The sequence below is a fragment of the Halichoerus grypus genome, chromosome 6 (genome assembly GCF_964656455.1).
Source record: "Halichoerus grypus chromosome 6, mHalGry1.hap1.1, whole genome shotgun sequence".
NCBI classification, from domain to species: Eukaryota; Metazoa; Chordata; class Mammalia; order Carnivora; family Phocidae; genus Halichoerus; species Halichoerus grypus.
In genome coordinates, this window is record NC_135717.1 from 101,571,592 (window position 1) to 101,589,592 (window position 18,001).

General features: G+C 35.3%; 1 protein-coding gene across 11 annotated transcripts in view; it reads left to right on the forward strand.

The window, feature by feature from the left end:
* Positions 1-18,001, forward strand: part of CCDC91 (coiled-coil domain containing 91) — a 360,167-nt gene that overhangs the window by 70,330 nt on the left and 271,836 nt on the right. For all 11 annotated transcript variants that reach the window (XM_078075819.1, XM_078075824.1, XM_078075820.1 and 8 more), the window contains 2 exons: positions 431-473; positions 2,545-2,623. In XM_078075819.1, the coding sequence (XP_077931945.1) occupies positions 444-473; positions 2,545-2,623 (109 nt within the window). In that variant the 5' untranslated portion in view covers positions 431-443. Of the gene's footprint in view, positions 1-430; positions 474-2,544; positions 2,624-18,001 lie in introns of those variants that run through there.

Below are 18,001 nucleotides of genomic sequence, written 5' to 3' on the forward strand. Positions count from 1 at the left end.
AGATTTCCAAAAATTCACCACAGTTCTGTTCTTAGCTGGAGTTTGTGCTGATGTTGCCAGACAACTGAGGAATAGATGCAAAAAGCAGGAAGCATTATTGAATTGAGCCCTAGCGCCAATTTGGGAAAAGCAAATTAAAATGTAAAAGAATATTTTTCCACTCCTGGCGTCTCAACACAAAATGGCAAAATACATGGCTGCTGAAAAAGTCACAGAAATTGCTAATTTTGCCTGAATGGCTAATTTTGCCAAAAAAAACCCAGTCTTTTTGCATTAAAAAATGCATACCCATGTAGTTAAAAAAAGTAGATTTTTTATCTCAAATGAAATAGTTTTAATTTACAAGTCAAATACATTTAAGTCAGAAAAGTGTTTTGACATAAATGACTGTGTGTGTGGGCTTGTTTCAATGTCTTCTGATATTTTTCAGGTGCACTTGAAGAATGGATGATGATGATTTTGGTGGTTTTGAGGTATGTGCAATTACCTTATTTTGCTTATGTAATTGCTTTAACTTTGTGGGATTATAATGGGGCATACTATTTTGAAAATGTATTATTTATCGTTGGTATTCGTGATCATTTCTTCATTTTTAATGTAACACTGGAATAAAAAAGTGAAATCAAGGAAAATGAAAACATATCCTTTTTGAAAGATAAAACTAACTATTTGAATGCATGGTCATGCCCATGGAATGGTTTAAATAGAGTTAATTAAGTGCTTCTAGTGGAAGCATTAAAGAAGTTTTAAAAATTGTCAGCTGACGATTTTGCTGGGCTACATGTCTATTAGGAAATACTTGTGAGATGAAGGATGAGTATTGCAGATCTGTCACATATTTTCATGTTTACACCTGTAATGAGTTGATTTAGTGTATTAAATACATAGCCTTTTGGTGGCTTATAGAGCTAATTAGTATGTTTGTGTTGTTAGATTATTCTCTCAGGTTTAAGTTGGATGCTTTGTAAGTGGAAATTGTTAGTTGAAGAAGCACTGTCTTTTCCTTAATCCTTTTCAGTGTGTGTTCATTTTATTGAAATATTTTGTAACCCAGTTATTTTTATGGAGCCAGTATAGTCTTGCAGGAAAATCTCTGGATTAGGAGTCAGGATGCCTGAGCTCAAATCCTGGAACTACCAAGTGAGCTCTGTGATTTTTTTTTTTTCCTTTTTAGTAAGACTTTCACCTAATTTGGAATTAGAGATTCTTTATTAAAAATAAGGAGTTTAATTAATGATGCTAATAGGAGAAACAAGATATTAAGTATATATTCAGTATTCTGAATATCATGAAAAAGTGGTGTGAGTTTTTTAAGAATAGGATCATTTCTTGTCCGTTGATCTTAATATCTGTCAGTGTGGACATTCCTGTTTTGTGCATTTCATCTGACACTGGTTTTTGTTTAGCACATTTGTATGTTTTTTGCATTTTCTTTAATGTTTTAGGTTTTGTTGGGTGATTGAATCTTCTTTTACTGAAATTAGCACTTAAAATTTTGTTAAAATTTTTTTCATTTGAGGATAATAGATGTTTCAGATATCATCTTAGTTTATTGTTTACAAGTTGTCAGTTATTTGAAGGTTTAAACTTAGTACAGTTTTCTTTACTTAAACCATGTTTGATTTATTACATCAGAAAAAAATAGAGTGAGTAGTTTTCCTCAGAGTAAAATTATACTTCCATGTTACAGTCAATGGGCCTATTCCTTTCAGTATTACATATTTACAATGTTAACCAATTATTCCAATTTAATTGGTTATTAGGGTTCTTTCTTTTTATATCTGGTTGTAGAAATATGGAAGCTCTCCATCCTTGGTTAAATAAATCTTGTTCATTTTTCATAGTTTATAGGTAATAGTTACTATATTCTATGTCACTTAGCTTCTGTGGCAGATTGCCTCAGTTGACTTCTTTTTGGCTGACAACTCAATGCAGAATCCAAATTGAAATTCTGGTTCTTTTTCTTAGTAATAATTTTGCTGTGATCTGGACAATTAAGAGAGAGAAAACTCTTACCCACAAACTCAGCATTCAGTAATTGACTGTCCCTTACTTTTAAAACTGTTTAATAGGAAAGCTTGTTAATTTAAAACATCAGTTTTAGGAATTTTCTAAATGTTGAATCTAGGAAGTCCATGTGGTAGATTATTGAAGAATATAGATGAATCCTGTTTCTTTAGATTGATCTCTATTAGGTCTTGTGCTAATTAATGAAAAAGATATACTTAGTTTAGAGTACTTAGATATAAAGTTCTCAAGGGAAAATGTGATTGAGGATATACAAAGAAAATTTTCATTAGCAGATGTATTTTAGTAAGGAAGGGAGATTTGTACTTAAAAATAACAGAGCATGCATACTGGGGGTGGGGAGTAGTGGTTGGGGTGGTAACTATGAAGACTGAAAAAAGTTGAGTATTTGGGGAGAATTTGAAAATGTGTGGTATATCACAGAGAATATGCTTGTGGGACTGGAAGGCTTGATTGCTTAAATAGCATTTATACTTTTTAGATCTTTGAAAATAAATTTGCCTCTTTTTTTTCTAGGCTGCAGAGATTTTTGATGGTGGAAATGGTGAAACCCAAACTACCTCTCCTGCCATTCCTTGGGCTGCTTTTCCTACAGGTACTACTATGCAGTAACTAGAATTTTTTTTTTTTCTTATTTAACACTTTGCCTTTTCTTTGAAAGCCTCTTTTTACTTTTGCACTTGGCCTTCTTTGATCTGAAAAATGGAATGATCCAGATTTAATTTAGGTTTTTTTCATAACAGATTATAAATTGCATAACAAATTCTGCAGTGTGGCTTGAGGCATGATTCCAAATATGATATCATGAACATTAAATGAAATTAAAGTATAATTTACATTTCCTAATTCATCTTAGTTTTAGGAAAATGAAGTACCAAATAATATTTTTAGGCTGTCCAGTTCGTTAATTAAAAAGACTTCTTATTCTCATATTCTAAAAATATCCTAAAGTAATTTAACATCTTCATCAGTATTTAAATTTAGAAGTGTTCCCCCCACCCCAGGAAGGTCATTCAAAAGTATTAAACATTAAAATTTAGCCATCCAAGAAATCAAATGCAAAAATAAATTCCATTATGAGAGATATTTTATGGAAGACCTAATGTTCAATATTAATATAATTCATGTATAAGTAATATTTTGAATTTTCTAGACTTTTTGTTTTGCCAAATCATTGTAAAGTCAGAAGTAGAAGATGAAAGTATCCTTCTTTAGCAGCTCTGCTTAGTCTTAGATCATTAGAGTTATTCAGCCTCCAAATATTTTTCCAGTGCTCATTATGCATTAGGTGCTATGGGAATGTGTCCTTTACTTCAAGGGAAGATAGGACAGGCGCATACATACTTGTAATATGAAGCAGATTTGTGATTGGGGAAGAATGATGATTTCATCATCCATTTGTTTAGCAAATGTTTATTTCATGCCTCGTATGAGTCAAGTACTATCCTTGAAGCTGGGTATATATTATTGATCTGGGCTTTGAAGGATGTTTATGATTTGAATAGGCAGAGATGGGAGAATGGGGAAAGATTTTGAAGGGAGAAAAAGCAATGAAACAAAGGTGTAAATGTGGGAAAGAGGATGACATAGTTAGGATGCTCATTCTTGTTTGAGGTATTTATGTACGTGGTTTCCTTTGCCTGGAATTTCTCACCTTGTTTCCCACCGCCGCTCTCTCCCGCTCCCTTATCATACTAACTCCTATTTGTTTTATGTGCTGTTTTTTGCTTTAATATGCCTTTTTCTGGGAAGCCTTCCCAGAGAACCCTCCCACGTCTCTTTTCTGACTTGCAGTTTAGGCTGTAAATTTTGTGGGGTCAGGCATTATGTCTGTTTGTCCTTTTGTTATGTCTTCAGTGCCGAGTATAGTGCCTAGCTTATAGTTGGTCCTCAATAAGTATTTATAGAAAGAGTAATTAAAGATAAAAAAAAGAATGAGGGAAGCCTTGGTGGCTCAGTTGGGTAAGTGTCAAACTCTTGGTTTCGGTTCAGGTCATGATCTCAGGGTTGTGAGATCAGCCCCACCTCTGACTCTGGGCTCAGCAGGGAGTCTGCTGGAGATTCTCTCCCTCTGCCCCTTCTCCCACTCGTGAGTGTGTGCGCACACGCTCTCTCTCTCTCTCTTTCAAGTAAATAAATAAATCTTTAAAAAAATGAATAACCAAATGAATGACAACTAGAGTGGCAATGGAAATTGATAGGAAAGTTGGAATAATAATATTTATGTAATGGTTTGGGATTTTCAGTGTTTGTCACATATTTGTTTATTGTAAAGCAGGTAGGGGAGGTACAATATTTATTGTACAGATGACAAAATGATGGGTTATAAAAGTTTTGGAGTTTGATACAGGTAAATATGTTTAGGAATGAATCTAGTCTGTCAGATTATATTTCAGTTCTTTTTAAGTTAACTGGCTTTTTTTTGGGTTGGGGGAAGCATCAGCAGGGCTGTCTGGCTGACTGGATGTGAGGATGAGGGAAGAGTCAAAATTGATTTTTAAAGTTTCAAGCCTTGATTCTGAAGGAATGGTATTACCTTGAACAGAAATAGAGAATTTAAAAAAAGTTGGTTTGGGACAGCGTGAAGCCTAATGAATTTGTCTTAGAGTTGTGTATTTAAGGTGCCTTCAATTCAGGAGAAAGGTTAAGGCTGGGATTCTTGGTTTGGGAGTTTTCTCATAGATATGATAATTGAAGTTGTAGGAGATAACTGGGGGAAACAGTATGTAAAGAGAATAGGGTTAAGTAGAGAACTTTAGATGTTCATAATTAGGGAACAAGAGGAAGAGAAAGAGAAGATTGAGAGATAAGGAGAGTACGGGCTAGGCATCAGGAGTAGAACATTTCAAAGAAGGTATGGTCGCTGGTGTCAAAGGCTGTGTGTGAGAGAGGTCAGTGTGATCAGAGCCTGAGAAAAAAAGCACAGTTAGAAATGGCTTTTAAGGAAATGATTTTAGTAGATTAGAAGTTGAAGCCAAATTGTACTTCTTTATGAAAGCAAGAACAGAATCTGTTTTCCTATAATTGTTGTGGCAGTGTATTAAAGAATTGTATATTGTGGACAGATGATCTAATTCCTGTTCTCCAAGAGTGAATATATGTCACATCTTTGTATATGTCTATATTTGTAGGTCAAGTCTTCAAAGCCTAATTAGAATTAAAGAACAGTTCCTCTAGTGTGCGTGTATGTTTACACAGACAGCACACCCGGTTTCTCCCTCACTCCCTTAAAAAATCAGACCTGAGGAAAGTACTTTTCTGAATTTCCTCAGTGACTTGCAGAAGCGGAGGTAAACTAACCTGGCCAGCAGCTGAAGTTAAGACATGGTAGATGTTGACTCAGCCAAATAATCTTTCTCTTTTGTTGAAGAGAGTTTCTCTTCCTCTGCCTGCTGGAGATCCACACCTCTGATTCAGGTATCCGGAAGTTTAGACAAGAGTGATCTGAACAACTTAATTAGTGTAATAATTTAATCATTTCCACACTGAAGTCCAGAGAAGATAGGAAGCTTTAAGTAGGTTCTTTTCAGTTTAAGAAAAGACTTAATATTCTCCTTTTGTCTGGTTCTCCACCCACACCCTAACAGTTTGTAATCTATATGAAAGATATTTTTAAAAGAGATTGTTAACCAAGTTTTACCACAGGTTAAAATCCAAGGAGATTACTCCGAAACATTTGGTTTATGTTTTTAAAGTACTTGGGGGAGAATAGAAATTTTCATTCTTAGGGTTAGGATAAAAGATTTTAAGTAAAGAATATAGTAGGCTTAGTGTGCCTAATGATTATCTTGCTGCAGAGCTGGCAGTTAGTTGGAGGATGATTTCATAATAGCAACTGGGGTAATTAATTTATCTCATAAACAGTGTCTCTTTATAGCCTACAATACTGTTAATGAATCGGGGTACCTCAGGACATGCATCTCACTGTTAATATTAGCGTTATTTACGTAGTGGGACCTTTTAAAGTGCTAGTTTCTGTGCAGAGCTGATGATGATATTAAAAAATTGCCAGTCAGAATAAATGAAATGCACATGTTGATTCTGTATTCAAACTATTATCTGTAAGCCCATAGCTCATCAGTGTATGGCATCTAACCTGTAAAATGTGTTTCCACACTGCCATCATCATGGGAGTTGGAGAATGTAAGCAAGAGACAAGTGAATATGAAGTTATCAATTTCCTTTTCCTCCTGCCTTTACTCTCAGTAAAAGTGTGGTAATTATTACTTTATCTTAGTGAAAGATACTCAGTGAGAACAATTGCCTTTATCAGGTATTTTCCTCTCTATTTCGTAGCCTTTCCTTTTAGCTTATCTTCCACGGTTATGCTTTCTGAAGCATATGGCCGGTCAGACTATGGTCTACATTTTGTTTTTGGCTGATGTCTGTTCTGTCACTTTGCCATTGCCCTGACTGTAGTACATTCCCTCCTCTCATATCTGCTTGAGTTTCATTTTTCTTTCAAAACAAGGTATAAGAGCTTTCACTGAATCCATATCTCACAACTGCTCTTTCTTCTGAACTACTGTAGTATTTTTTTTCTGCATCACTTGCTTGGCACTTTGGCCATTTTTTTTTAAATTGTGGTAAAATATCATACACAATTTACCATATTAACCATTTTTAAGTGTTTAGTTCAGTATTGCTAAGCATATTCACACTGGTGTGCAACCAATCTCCAGAACATTTTCATCTTGTGAAACTAAAACTCTGTAGACGTTAAAGAATAACTACCCATTTGCCCCTACCCCCAACCCCTGGCAGCTACCATTCTACTCTCTGTCTATTTTAGACAACTCATATAAATAGAATCATACGGCTTATTTCACTTGGCACAATGTTCACAGGTTCATCCATGTTGTAGCATGTGTCAGAATGTCCTTTTATAGGCCTGAATAATATTCCACTATATGTACAGACCACGTTTTTCATCCATTAATCCATTGATGGACACTTGGGTTGCTTCCTTTGACTATTGTAAATAATGCTGCCAAAAAGATGGGTGTACTAATTTATATTTTTAAAAATATTTTATCAGTATGACTGCTGTCTCTATGTGCCTACTTTATTCTAAACCTTGGTGGGTAGAGACTGTGTTTTAAACCTTTGTGAATCCTAAGCACTTAGTATAGCATTGTGCCTTGTTAATAAGCAATGCTCAGTAATTATTTCTTGATGATTAGTAGAACAGATTTGCTATCAAAAGTAACTCTTGTTTAAAAAGTTTTTATTTGGGGCGCCTGGGTGGCTCAGTTGTTAAGCGTCTGCCTTCAGCTCAGGTCATGATCCCAGGGTCCTGGGATCGAGCCCCACATCGGGCTCCCTGCTCCATGGGGAGTCTGCTTCTCCTTCTCCCACTCCCCCTGCTTGTGTTCCCTCTCTCGCTGTGTCTCTCTCTGTCAAATAAATAAATAAAATCTTTAAAAAAAAAGTTTTTATTTAATTTGTTAGCATATACTGTTATTAGTTTCAGGTGTACAATATAGTGATTCAACAACAGTAACTCTTTTTAATTATTTTTAATTCTTTGGAGGTAATTAAATAGTCTTTCAATCACAAGGTAGAGGAAGGCAAACCTAAACTTGCCTTAAAAAATGTAGTAATCTTGGAAATCTTAGATAATTAATCAAAGATGGCAAAGAAGCTATTCTCTAGGGTTCAGTTAAATTTCCCGGTCATTCCCAATACAGACAAATGACTTGGAAATAACGATTAACAAGAATAGTCAGAGATTCGTAGAAAAAGAGAAAACAGCTATTTTGTCTGGTCCTACTTTGTGGCAGCAGGTAACAGTAGAGGAGAGTAGAGGTTAGACTAAATTTTGGTTCAAAAATATTAGGGTCTAGAAGCAATAATAGTAGTACCCAGTTCTTTTACTTACTTTTTAAATTTATTTTTCTAAATATTTTTCTGAAGGAAAATCATTCCAGATTTTGCCTAGCATATAATATCAGAAAGTTTTTGAGTTAACTACTCATAGAGCTGTATTTTTTAGAAAAAGAGTTTTTTCTTTTTCTAAGCCTAAGAGATTTTTTTTTAAATCATTCTCAACTATCTTATAAATTTTTATAAGACTGGTAATGTTCTACTTTTTAGGAAACTACCTTTTCAAAGTGAATGCTTATCTTCTGATACACACACATATGCACCTATAAAAGCAAATATATATATATATATATATCAGAATATAGATATACATACATAGATAGATACTCTGATTTCTTCTCTTTTCCTCATTTTTACCCCATAATGCAATTTGTCCTCCCTATCATACCCTTTTGAAGGAAGGATTTTCTCTTTTCTTGATCTTACAGGTCCTAAGAACATTAGACTATTAGTCTTAGTTTGGGTTCAGTATGTTTTTTGATGGTTTTCTGATTGTAGCAGACCCAAAGTTTCAGAATCCATGGGATTTATTTAAATGAATTCTTTAGTTTTTTTGTTGTTGTTCATGCATTCACTAATTCACTCATGTATCAAATGTTTGAAAGTATACTGTGTATCAGACACTTAAGTGCCATGTGCTGTGGACTTTATTCCATTTTCAGTGATGCCGTATGAAAATTGTCATCTCAAATGACTGAATGTTTCATGAAATGGCATTGTTAATATTGTTAAGTGCTTTTATCAATAACTTTAGCTTCAAATATTTGATAGAGGTTTCATGAAAAGAATATTAGGTCAGAAAGTGTTGTCACGTTGCCATTGTGTACAGTGTGGGTGGTGCTGTTTTAGAGGCAAATGACTGTTCACTTTTTACTTTTTAACTGTATAAATATAAATTGTCTAGAAGGCGAGGTGGGAGGCGAAACCTTGAATACTGTCCTTTCCAATATGTTTCTAAGTTACTTGTAGCACTACACAGAACCACATTAGAATGCATTGACCATCAAAGGGAAAAACAAGTGGTCTAGATAGATACTTTAATCCAAATTAGCTCCTTCAAAACAGCTTATATAGAGGGCAAACTAAACTGTCTGTCACAAGCCGACCCTTTAGAAGGAATAATGGGAATTGGACCAGCAGATGTTGAACCAAATAACTTAGATGTGGTTCACTTTGCATCTGGAGCTATTTGCATACAAAGCCAACAGGAAAGTTCAAACATTTTTCTCAAGACATTGGCAGAGAGAAACCTGGAAGACAGATGCCTTTTTGATTTCATGGTTCAGTTTTTCCATTCTCCATTCTCCTGGCCAGGAAAACCTAGGACAACAAATCGGTCATTTTATTAATATCCCATTACTCTTCTTGCTAACCCTGTTTTTCCAGTAGAATCTGTGTTACACATCTACAAGAGCTCAGAACCTGAGTCCACACATTTTTGTTTGAGAAAATATTGTTGTGATATTTTTCTTGAGATTAATCTGTGGTTTGCACATAGTCATAGTAAACATTAACTGAATTCATTGGTCTGATCTATATTTTGAGTAAAATTTGAAAGTGACTTATATACATACTCGTTATTATAATAGACAGTTGGATAATGTTTAAAAACTTCCCATCCCTTCAACTTTGTATCCACATTAGACATTTTTGACAGGACATAAACTGGATTTCCATTGTAGTATAATAATTTTGTAGTATCTTTATACAGATTGTTTGAATGGATGATTGTCAGATAGTTTCCTTTTGCTACTTTCCATATTTTTTTCTTAACTCCCAGGTTATTAACTCACTTTCTTTTATTCTAGAACCAGTTTTTATAAATGATAAGTAAGGTGATAGCTTTTATGAAGCTGTGAGTTATTACTATATGTGTAATATTAATTTTCAGTAATTTATGGTAGTTCCTGTCTTCATTAATTGCATATAATAAGGAATATATCAGTGATATTTGTTATGACTTTGAAGATTGGGTTTATAGTGTGGTTTAGAGTCAAATAACTCTGACTGTGGAGTGACGGGTACTGGCTGTATAACTTCTCTGAAGCTCAATTAATTAATCTATAAATTGAAGAACTAGATGATATCTAAGCGTTCTTCCAGATTTTGAGTTCCATGTTTATTTTTTATTTTTTTTCTGTAATATGAGTAGCATTTACTAGGTGAATCATGGTGCCTGGTTTTAACTGCGTAGTCCAAGTGATACAGTACTAATCTAATAAATTACATGTGTTCTATAAGTAGCTATAAACATGGAACAAAGCTATTACTATGAAGTACTATAATACTTAAGAGAAACTTGTTTTTTCCTATATATTTTAATTACTATCAGTTACTATTTAAACTGATTTTGTAATATTTTGTGGTACACTCTTCATGCATTCTAATTCTGAACTTCCTTTTTAAAAAGACTGATTTGATTTTTAGGATGTTGTAGAATACATTAAAATTTTTTTAAATAGAGCTTTGTAGGGATTTTCTCATATTACTGAAAAATGAAGGTTTGGCAGCGAATCATTTTTCTATAAAATGAAGATAGTACTCTGACTCTTTATCATTATAATCCTGAATTAGCCAAAAAAAATTTTTAAGCTCTATTTGGCTCAATAACAGTAGGAATCATTGCTTAGTGCTCTTTTGCCAATTTATAAATTTCTACTTAGCTATCCTTATGAATTATATTTCTTCAGTCTCAGAAAATACACTCTTTATTGTTTTTGACAGCGAGGCACACACACATATGTAGTATAAAGGCATGAAAGAAATGGGAAATTATATTAAAATTATACAGTGGAAATTTCTTTTCTATCTCAGTCCTGTAGTCCCACTCCCCTGATATAATTTGTTTTACATTTTTTTTTGTAGCCCTCCAGATACTGTACAGATGAACAAAAACATGAGTGTGCCCTCTTTTTTTTACACAGATGACCGTGTCCTGTATATATATACTAACACCTCTTGCTTTTTTTCCCCACCGTAACTTGGAGATCTTCCTAATTCATTTTAGTGTTTACACAGTACTCTTCTGCATGGATGTACCAGTATTCATGTAACCAGTTATTTTCCTCCCAGTTTCTTACTGTTGTAAGCAGCCCTGCAGTGAATATTTTTTTTTCCTCCTGGGCTTTTCCCATTGTTTTACTTTTGACGTTCTCATTTAATATTTTAGTGAGACTTGTAGAAGTATCCATTTATTGAGGTGTTTGGAAGCTTGAAAGATTCGCATTCTATACTGTGTTTCCATATTTAGGATTGTTTCTGGAGAGAGATCCTGACACAAATTCAGAAAAAGAGATGCAGTGAATATTCTTGTATGTATTTTCAGGAAAGCTATTTTAATGTAGGTGATAATTTATATTGTTTCTGTGACTCAATGGGACGGTTATTTAAAATTAACACATTGTTTACTACTAATATAATCATAGAGCATACTTGTTCTTTAACTCTAAATAATGTCAAATTTTATATTTCTGTGATCACACATAAATAAACATTGGCCATGTTGAAGGTGATGGTAATTTTATGAGTACATTGCAAATGAAATCTTTAGCTGACTATGGACAAATTAATGGTAGCGTGGTAGGTTGAAATGTTCTTTAGTTGTCACATTATATTTTTTATGTGTAAAATAATGTTTATGGGAATAGCTACAAATTAGAAACAACCCAAATGTCAATCAAAAGTAGAAGGCTTATTATTTTGGGGGTATATTTATATAATAGAACACTTAAACACCTGGAAAATTAACAAACTTCAGTTACGTACAACAACATTGAAGAATCTCATGAACATAGGTACTGCCCTTATAATATCTTTAAGGGATCAGTAAGGGGTCTCAGTTGACAAAGTTTTCTATAATTTCTGATCCTAGTTCTGGAATCTGTGAAATCTAGAGCATCAGCCTCCTTGGAATCTGTAATTCTTATTCTTCATGAGAATGGGAGCTCCGTGTTTTGGCTAGAAAGCCAGGGTTAGGTCTGATTCAGAGTGAGCCCCATGTCTGAATCTTCTAAAGGGAGACAGTCGTCATCCTGTTCACTCAGGATGGCATGGGATAGGGAGCAGGGAGTAGACCTTAGGTATAGGGGCTGTGGATGAATAGTGCAGTGAGAGACTAGGGTAAATTTCAGTTTGACCTCAAGTCTCTGGTACGGAGGTGAGAGGCCAAGGCCAGACCTGAAGCTGATAAAACTGCCTGTATCACTACTCCTTCTCCCCCTCTTTCCCTTTACTCCTAGATTCTTGTTTTGGATTCCTAGGCCTAGCTGTAGCTGGAAACAATAAGTTCTTCTACTTTGGGAATTCTCAAGTGGCCAGAGAGATGGGGCTTGCAGGAATATGAGACTGACAGGACAGTAGAACCAGCATAGCCCAAGTTTCTGAATTGCACTGTACACACTTGGTTTGATGTCTCTGGACTGGTGTTTCTAACGAACACTGTTGTCGCTAATGAAGATTTTAAATCAGCTTGCACCTTGTGCTCAGTCAGGTTGAGTTTCCTGGCCTTTCTTTCTTTGTTTTGAAGGTTGGGTATTTGATTTCCTCAAATGGTGTCTCTAACTCTCAGTGCTGTTCTTTTCTGCAGACACTGCTTTCCTGGTGTTTCCTCTTTAGGGAGTATCATCATTTCATGAGATTTTTGAGTCTTCTGATCCTTTTCTGCTCCTGTTCCCTCCTTGTGGTTCTCTACTCCATGACCCATCCGTCAGCCAATTCTGTAGGTTCCAAGTTTTGTCAAACAGGGGGATCTTCTCACTTCTGTCTACTTCCCTTGTTACTACCCCCATCAGAGCCACCATCATGTCTTTTCTAGATGACTTCAGCAGCTTTTCCCCCTGCAACCATTCTTACTCCCTTTCCCCTTTTCTTTGAGTGACACCCAGAGGGTGAGGGCACAGTGAGTACCCAGTAAGTGTTGGTTATTCTGGAATTTCATTTTAAAGTTTAGAAGTGTTTGAGATTTTTTCATTTTTATGTATTCCTGAATATCAAAATATAGAACATTTGACTAAAATTTTGGAAGTATAATTTTGACTATTAGGATATTCCTGTGAATATTTTGTTGTAATCTCCACATTGAATACTAGAAGTTGTACTTATTATTAGGATATTCTTTTGAGTAAGTCATGTAAACTAATCGCAGTTATAAAACCCTGCACAATTTGGTCATTGCTGTTGTGCCTAATCAAAGTCTTTATTAATCCAACCTTGAGTTCTGTAATTAATTTACATTATTCTCTTGGCTTGTAGCAGTGTGTATTAAAATTTTTCTTTACTATGAAAGCATTGCTGAGGTGAAGACAAAATCATTTTTAATAATTTCATTGTGAAAATTTTCTTCATTTAAGTTAAAATTGAAAATCTTTTGAGGTTTGCTTTCTTGAATTGAATGTGATAAAGCCTAGTTTTATTGTGTACCTCTTTAGATGGATGGTTTTGGATAATGGACCTTTAATAATGGCCAAGTGATTTTAGAATAAACAACACAGAGACTGCTTAAAGTAGTTAGAAAGTGGGACAGAAAGATTAGGGATATACTTTAGAACTGTGAATAGATAGTGAAAGTTTTACTTAAACTTAGTCCTATAGAAATTTTGACCATAGAAAGTCAGGTCAGCATGGCTATTTTGATCATTTTGTATCTGTCAAGTCTAAAGTCAGAATAAAGGAAAGGGGCTAAGAGGTGATTCAACTAACTTGGACAGAAATTTTAATTCAATTTGGCTGACATAAAAGAGGTAACAAAATGCTGTAATCAAATGTTATATGCAGTTTGGTTATTAAGGAACATTTTAGCCAATAAATCAGTTTTTTTTCTTTCTCAGCCATTCCCTTAAAATTGTTGTGAACATGCAGCAATTAGAACATAAGGAATTTTTTTTAAGATTTATTTATTTATTTTAGAAAGAGAGAGCACGTGAGCTTGGGGTGGAGGGACAGAGGGAGAGGTAAAGAGAAACTCAAGCAGACTCTGGGCTGAGCACAGAGCCCAGTGAAGGGCTGATCCCAAGACCCTAAGATCACGACCTAGGCTGAAACCAAGAGTAGGATGCTTCACTGACTGAGCCACCCAGGTGCTCCATGAGGAAATTTTTGCTAATAGAATTGTTCATTTGTCTAGTAAATAAACATTTATTGAACTTATCAATCCATTAGGTTCCTAAGGGAGCAATATTAAAGTACTATAAATCCTTGGTTTTTACGATCTAAACACAAGTACTTTGCTTTGGTGGAAAATGTTTGATAAAATTTGTGAATTTTTTTTTTTTAAAGATTTTATTTATTTATTTGACAGAGACAGAGATAGCGAGAGCAGGAACACAAGCAGCGGGAGTGGGAGAGGGAGAGCAGGCTTCCCGCTGAGCAGGGAGCCCGATGTGGGACTCTATCCCAGGACCCTGGGATCATGACCTGAGCCGAAGGCAGACGCTTAACGACTGAGCCACCCAGGCGCCCAAAATTTGTGAATTTTATTTCTCCTAAATTTGAAAAGATAGACAAGCTTTTCATTGATTTTAATCCTGTTTGAAGTTAAGGGGTAAGACTATTTACTTTCTATCTTTTTTTCACTCATTTTTTACCCCTATTCAGTAAGTATTTATTGTGTACCAAATAGAGGGAGAAACAATGGAGAACAAACAAAATAGACAATTCTATGACTTTATTAAATTAACATTTTTTAAATGGAGTACAGATGAGTTGTAGTTCAACAATAGACCACAAAAGAGTTGAAATAGAGAAGTTTTTGGGGCACCTGGGTGGCTCAGTCAGTTAAGCATCTGCCTTTGACTCAGGTCATGATCCCAGGGTCCTGGGATCGAACCTCACATTAGGTTTCCTGCTCAGTGGAGAGTCTGCTTCTCTCCCTCTTCCTCTGCTCTCCCCCTGCTTGTGCTTTCTCTTTCTGTCAGATAAATAAATAAAATCTTAAAAAAAAAAAAAAAAGAAATAGAGAAGTTTTTTACTCCCAAGTCGTGGAGGAAGATCAGGGCCTGCCTCTGGAGGCTACCCAGGAAGATCAAGGCAGAGTGCAGGTAGATATCATGGTAGGATCTGGGGCACATGTCTTTCTTAGGGTTTGTGGGAGGACTGCTCTTGAGTTCCCGAGCTAAGCCTGGATTGGTCAGTTCAAACCAAAATAGCAGGATTTTGGTAAAGCTCCACGGGGGGTCTTATCTAAGGAGTGCATAGGGAAGGCCCTGAGAAGCAGGACAGACTGTTGATCATATGGGATGCTGGAGAAGTCATATGAGGAACTTAGATTTGCTGGTGACTCTGTGGGCTGTTCTCCAGGGAGTTAGATTGTCTGTGAGGGCTAGTGTCAGTTTAAGGTCCCTTCAGGCCATGTCACCAAACAAAATGGATGCCCAGGCGGAAATCACGGAGTGACTTAGCTAAACTCAACATATTAGATGTCTGCCTTCCTGAATCTTACAAGCTAGCAAGGTCACAAAAATTAAATAATTACAGATAATTAATCATAACTGGAATATTTTTTGAGGGTAGATACATGGTGTTAGAATAGTGGGAACAGAGAGAGTGAGGTGGGTACTGCCTTATAGGCAGGAAGGATGTCAGACTACTGCCTGAGTCCAAATAGGGGTCAATGGGGCAAAGGCTTATAATTATAATGTTTAGGGAGGCAAGGCCTATTTGAAACATGAAAGCTTTGAAGCAGAGAAGTGGGAGATGGAAAGAGCTTTTTTTTTTTTTTTTTTTTGAGAGAGAGAGAGCATGTCTGCATGAGTGGATGGGCGGGGGTGGTGGTGGTGGGGAGGATAGGGAGGTAAGGAGGGGCAGAGGGAGAATCTTAAGCAGACTCCACACTCAGGAAGGAGCCCAACATGGGGCTGGATCTCCCAACCCTGAGATCGTGACCTGAGCAGAAATCAAGAGTTGGATGCTTAACCTACTGAGGCACCCAGGCACCCCATCTTGCTGTTTTAAGTGTTAACTTATGGCAATGTCAACAGTCTGAATTTTATATTTATTTTATATTTTTTTCTGGTGTATTAATTTCTTTTATGATCATTTTCTTTGCTCTATTTTGTTGGGTTTATTCTTCTATTTTTCCTAATTTCTAAATATTTGATGCTTGTCTCATTAATTTTAACCTTTCTTTTCAAATATTAACATTCAAGACTATAATTTCCCCTCTGATTATTACTTTAGCTACATCTTACCAATTTCTATATTTAAAAAAATCCTTCAATTATGAATGTTTTCTAATACTCAGAATGAACAGATCCTTCAGTTACTTTAAAAGTATTTATTTTCTAAGCATGGGGGTTTTCTGGTTTTTTTTTTTTATTGTTATTGTTTCTTAACTTGATTGCTTTATGGGTAGAGAAAGTGTAATACAAAGTATTTGTAATTTAATGAGACTTTTTCTGGGGCAGAGTGCTATCTGAGGATGAACAGCATTGACATCCCTTGGGAGCTTGTTAAAACAAGAGAATCAGGCTCTGCTCCTCACCAACCATTCCAGAATCTGCATTTTAACAAGATCCCCGGTGATGCTTATTATGCACATTAGCGTTTAGGAAGCATTGCTGTCCGGGACCTCTATAGATACTACTTTGACAATTGCAGAATACACATATTTTATATAAAATTAAATTATACAAATGTTATAGTCTCTTATGATGGTGGAATTATAAACTTCTTGTTGAGGTTGTGTAACTTTTTGCTTTGTCTATCTTGAGATTATGTTACTAGGTGCATTCATATATCCAATATCTTTTTGGTGTATTGAACTTTTTATCATTATGTAGTGATCTTTTTATATCTCCAGAATTGTTTTGTCCCCCAAACCCGCTTTGTTCGATATAAATATTCTACTCTTATGTTTTTCAACCTTTTTATATCTTTATGTTTTTTTAGATATATCACTCATAAAGAGCTTAAAGCTAGTTTTTTTTTTTTTTTTTACCCATTTTTACAGTCCTTGTTTTTGAATTGGAATATTTAGTCCCTTTATGTTTTAATGTAATTACTGATGTCTCTATGTGGTTCTTTTTTCTAGCATTGTAGTTTTGGCTTTCTATTTGTACTGCCATTTTATGTTTCTTCTTTTTTCTTTTTTTACTCTTTTTGAGTTGATTTTCTTATTTCCTTTTTCCCCTGCTCTTCCAGTTGGAAATTATGAACTCTGCTTTGCTTCTTTTGGTGGTTTCCCTAGAAATTTTAACAAGCATTCTTAACTTACTAAAGCCTGAAGGAAATTAGTATCTTTATCCTCCTTTTGAAAAATATAAGGACAGTGGAACATCTGAACTTGAGTAATTTCCTCTCTGGTCATTATACTATTGTTGGCAAGTATTTTTCATGTATCCATTCCCCAGATTCTGCATATATATATATATATATATATTAACTCCACAAGGCATTGTTATTATCATTAGTGTTTTATATAGACAAAGTATATTGGATTGATCTACATATTTACCACTTTTTTCTTTATTTCTTCTTGCAACTTAGACTCTGCATCACAAATCACTTTCCTTCTGCTTGAAGTTAATCTTTGGGAATTTTCCATGGAGGGGGACCTTGGTGGCAAATTCTCAGTACATACTTGTTTGAAAATGCTTGTCCTTGTTCTGATTAGTGAAGCTATCTACAGTCTCCAGCCTGCGCTACAGTGTGAGCAGTTATAGATACATCTTTCATTGCACTGCTTCTTTGTTCATCATTGTCCAAGCTGGTGTAAAACCTACCCATGAGTTCATAATTTCTTTTTTCTTTCTCTTTCTCTCCGCCATCCTCCTCTTCCTCTCCCTTCCCTCCTCCCCCTTTTCCTTTCTTTTCCTTTACCATTTTTCCCCTTTTCTTTCCCTTCTCTTTTGATCTTTCTTCCCTTCCCTTCCTCTTCCTTTTCCATTCCATTCCTCTCCTCTTCTTCCCCTTGTCTTCTGTTCTCTCCTTTCCCTGATCCATTGCATTGTTAGATACAGGCTATAACTTTCTTGTGTTCTAGGATGGGTACATTATCTTGAGTTCACTCTTACCAGGAGAATGTAGTCTTTTGAGGTCCCAGATTTGTGGGGGAGGGCCCTTGAGTGGGCCCTGAACTTTACTTTTGTCCCCT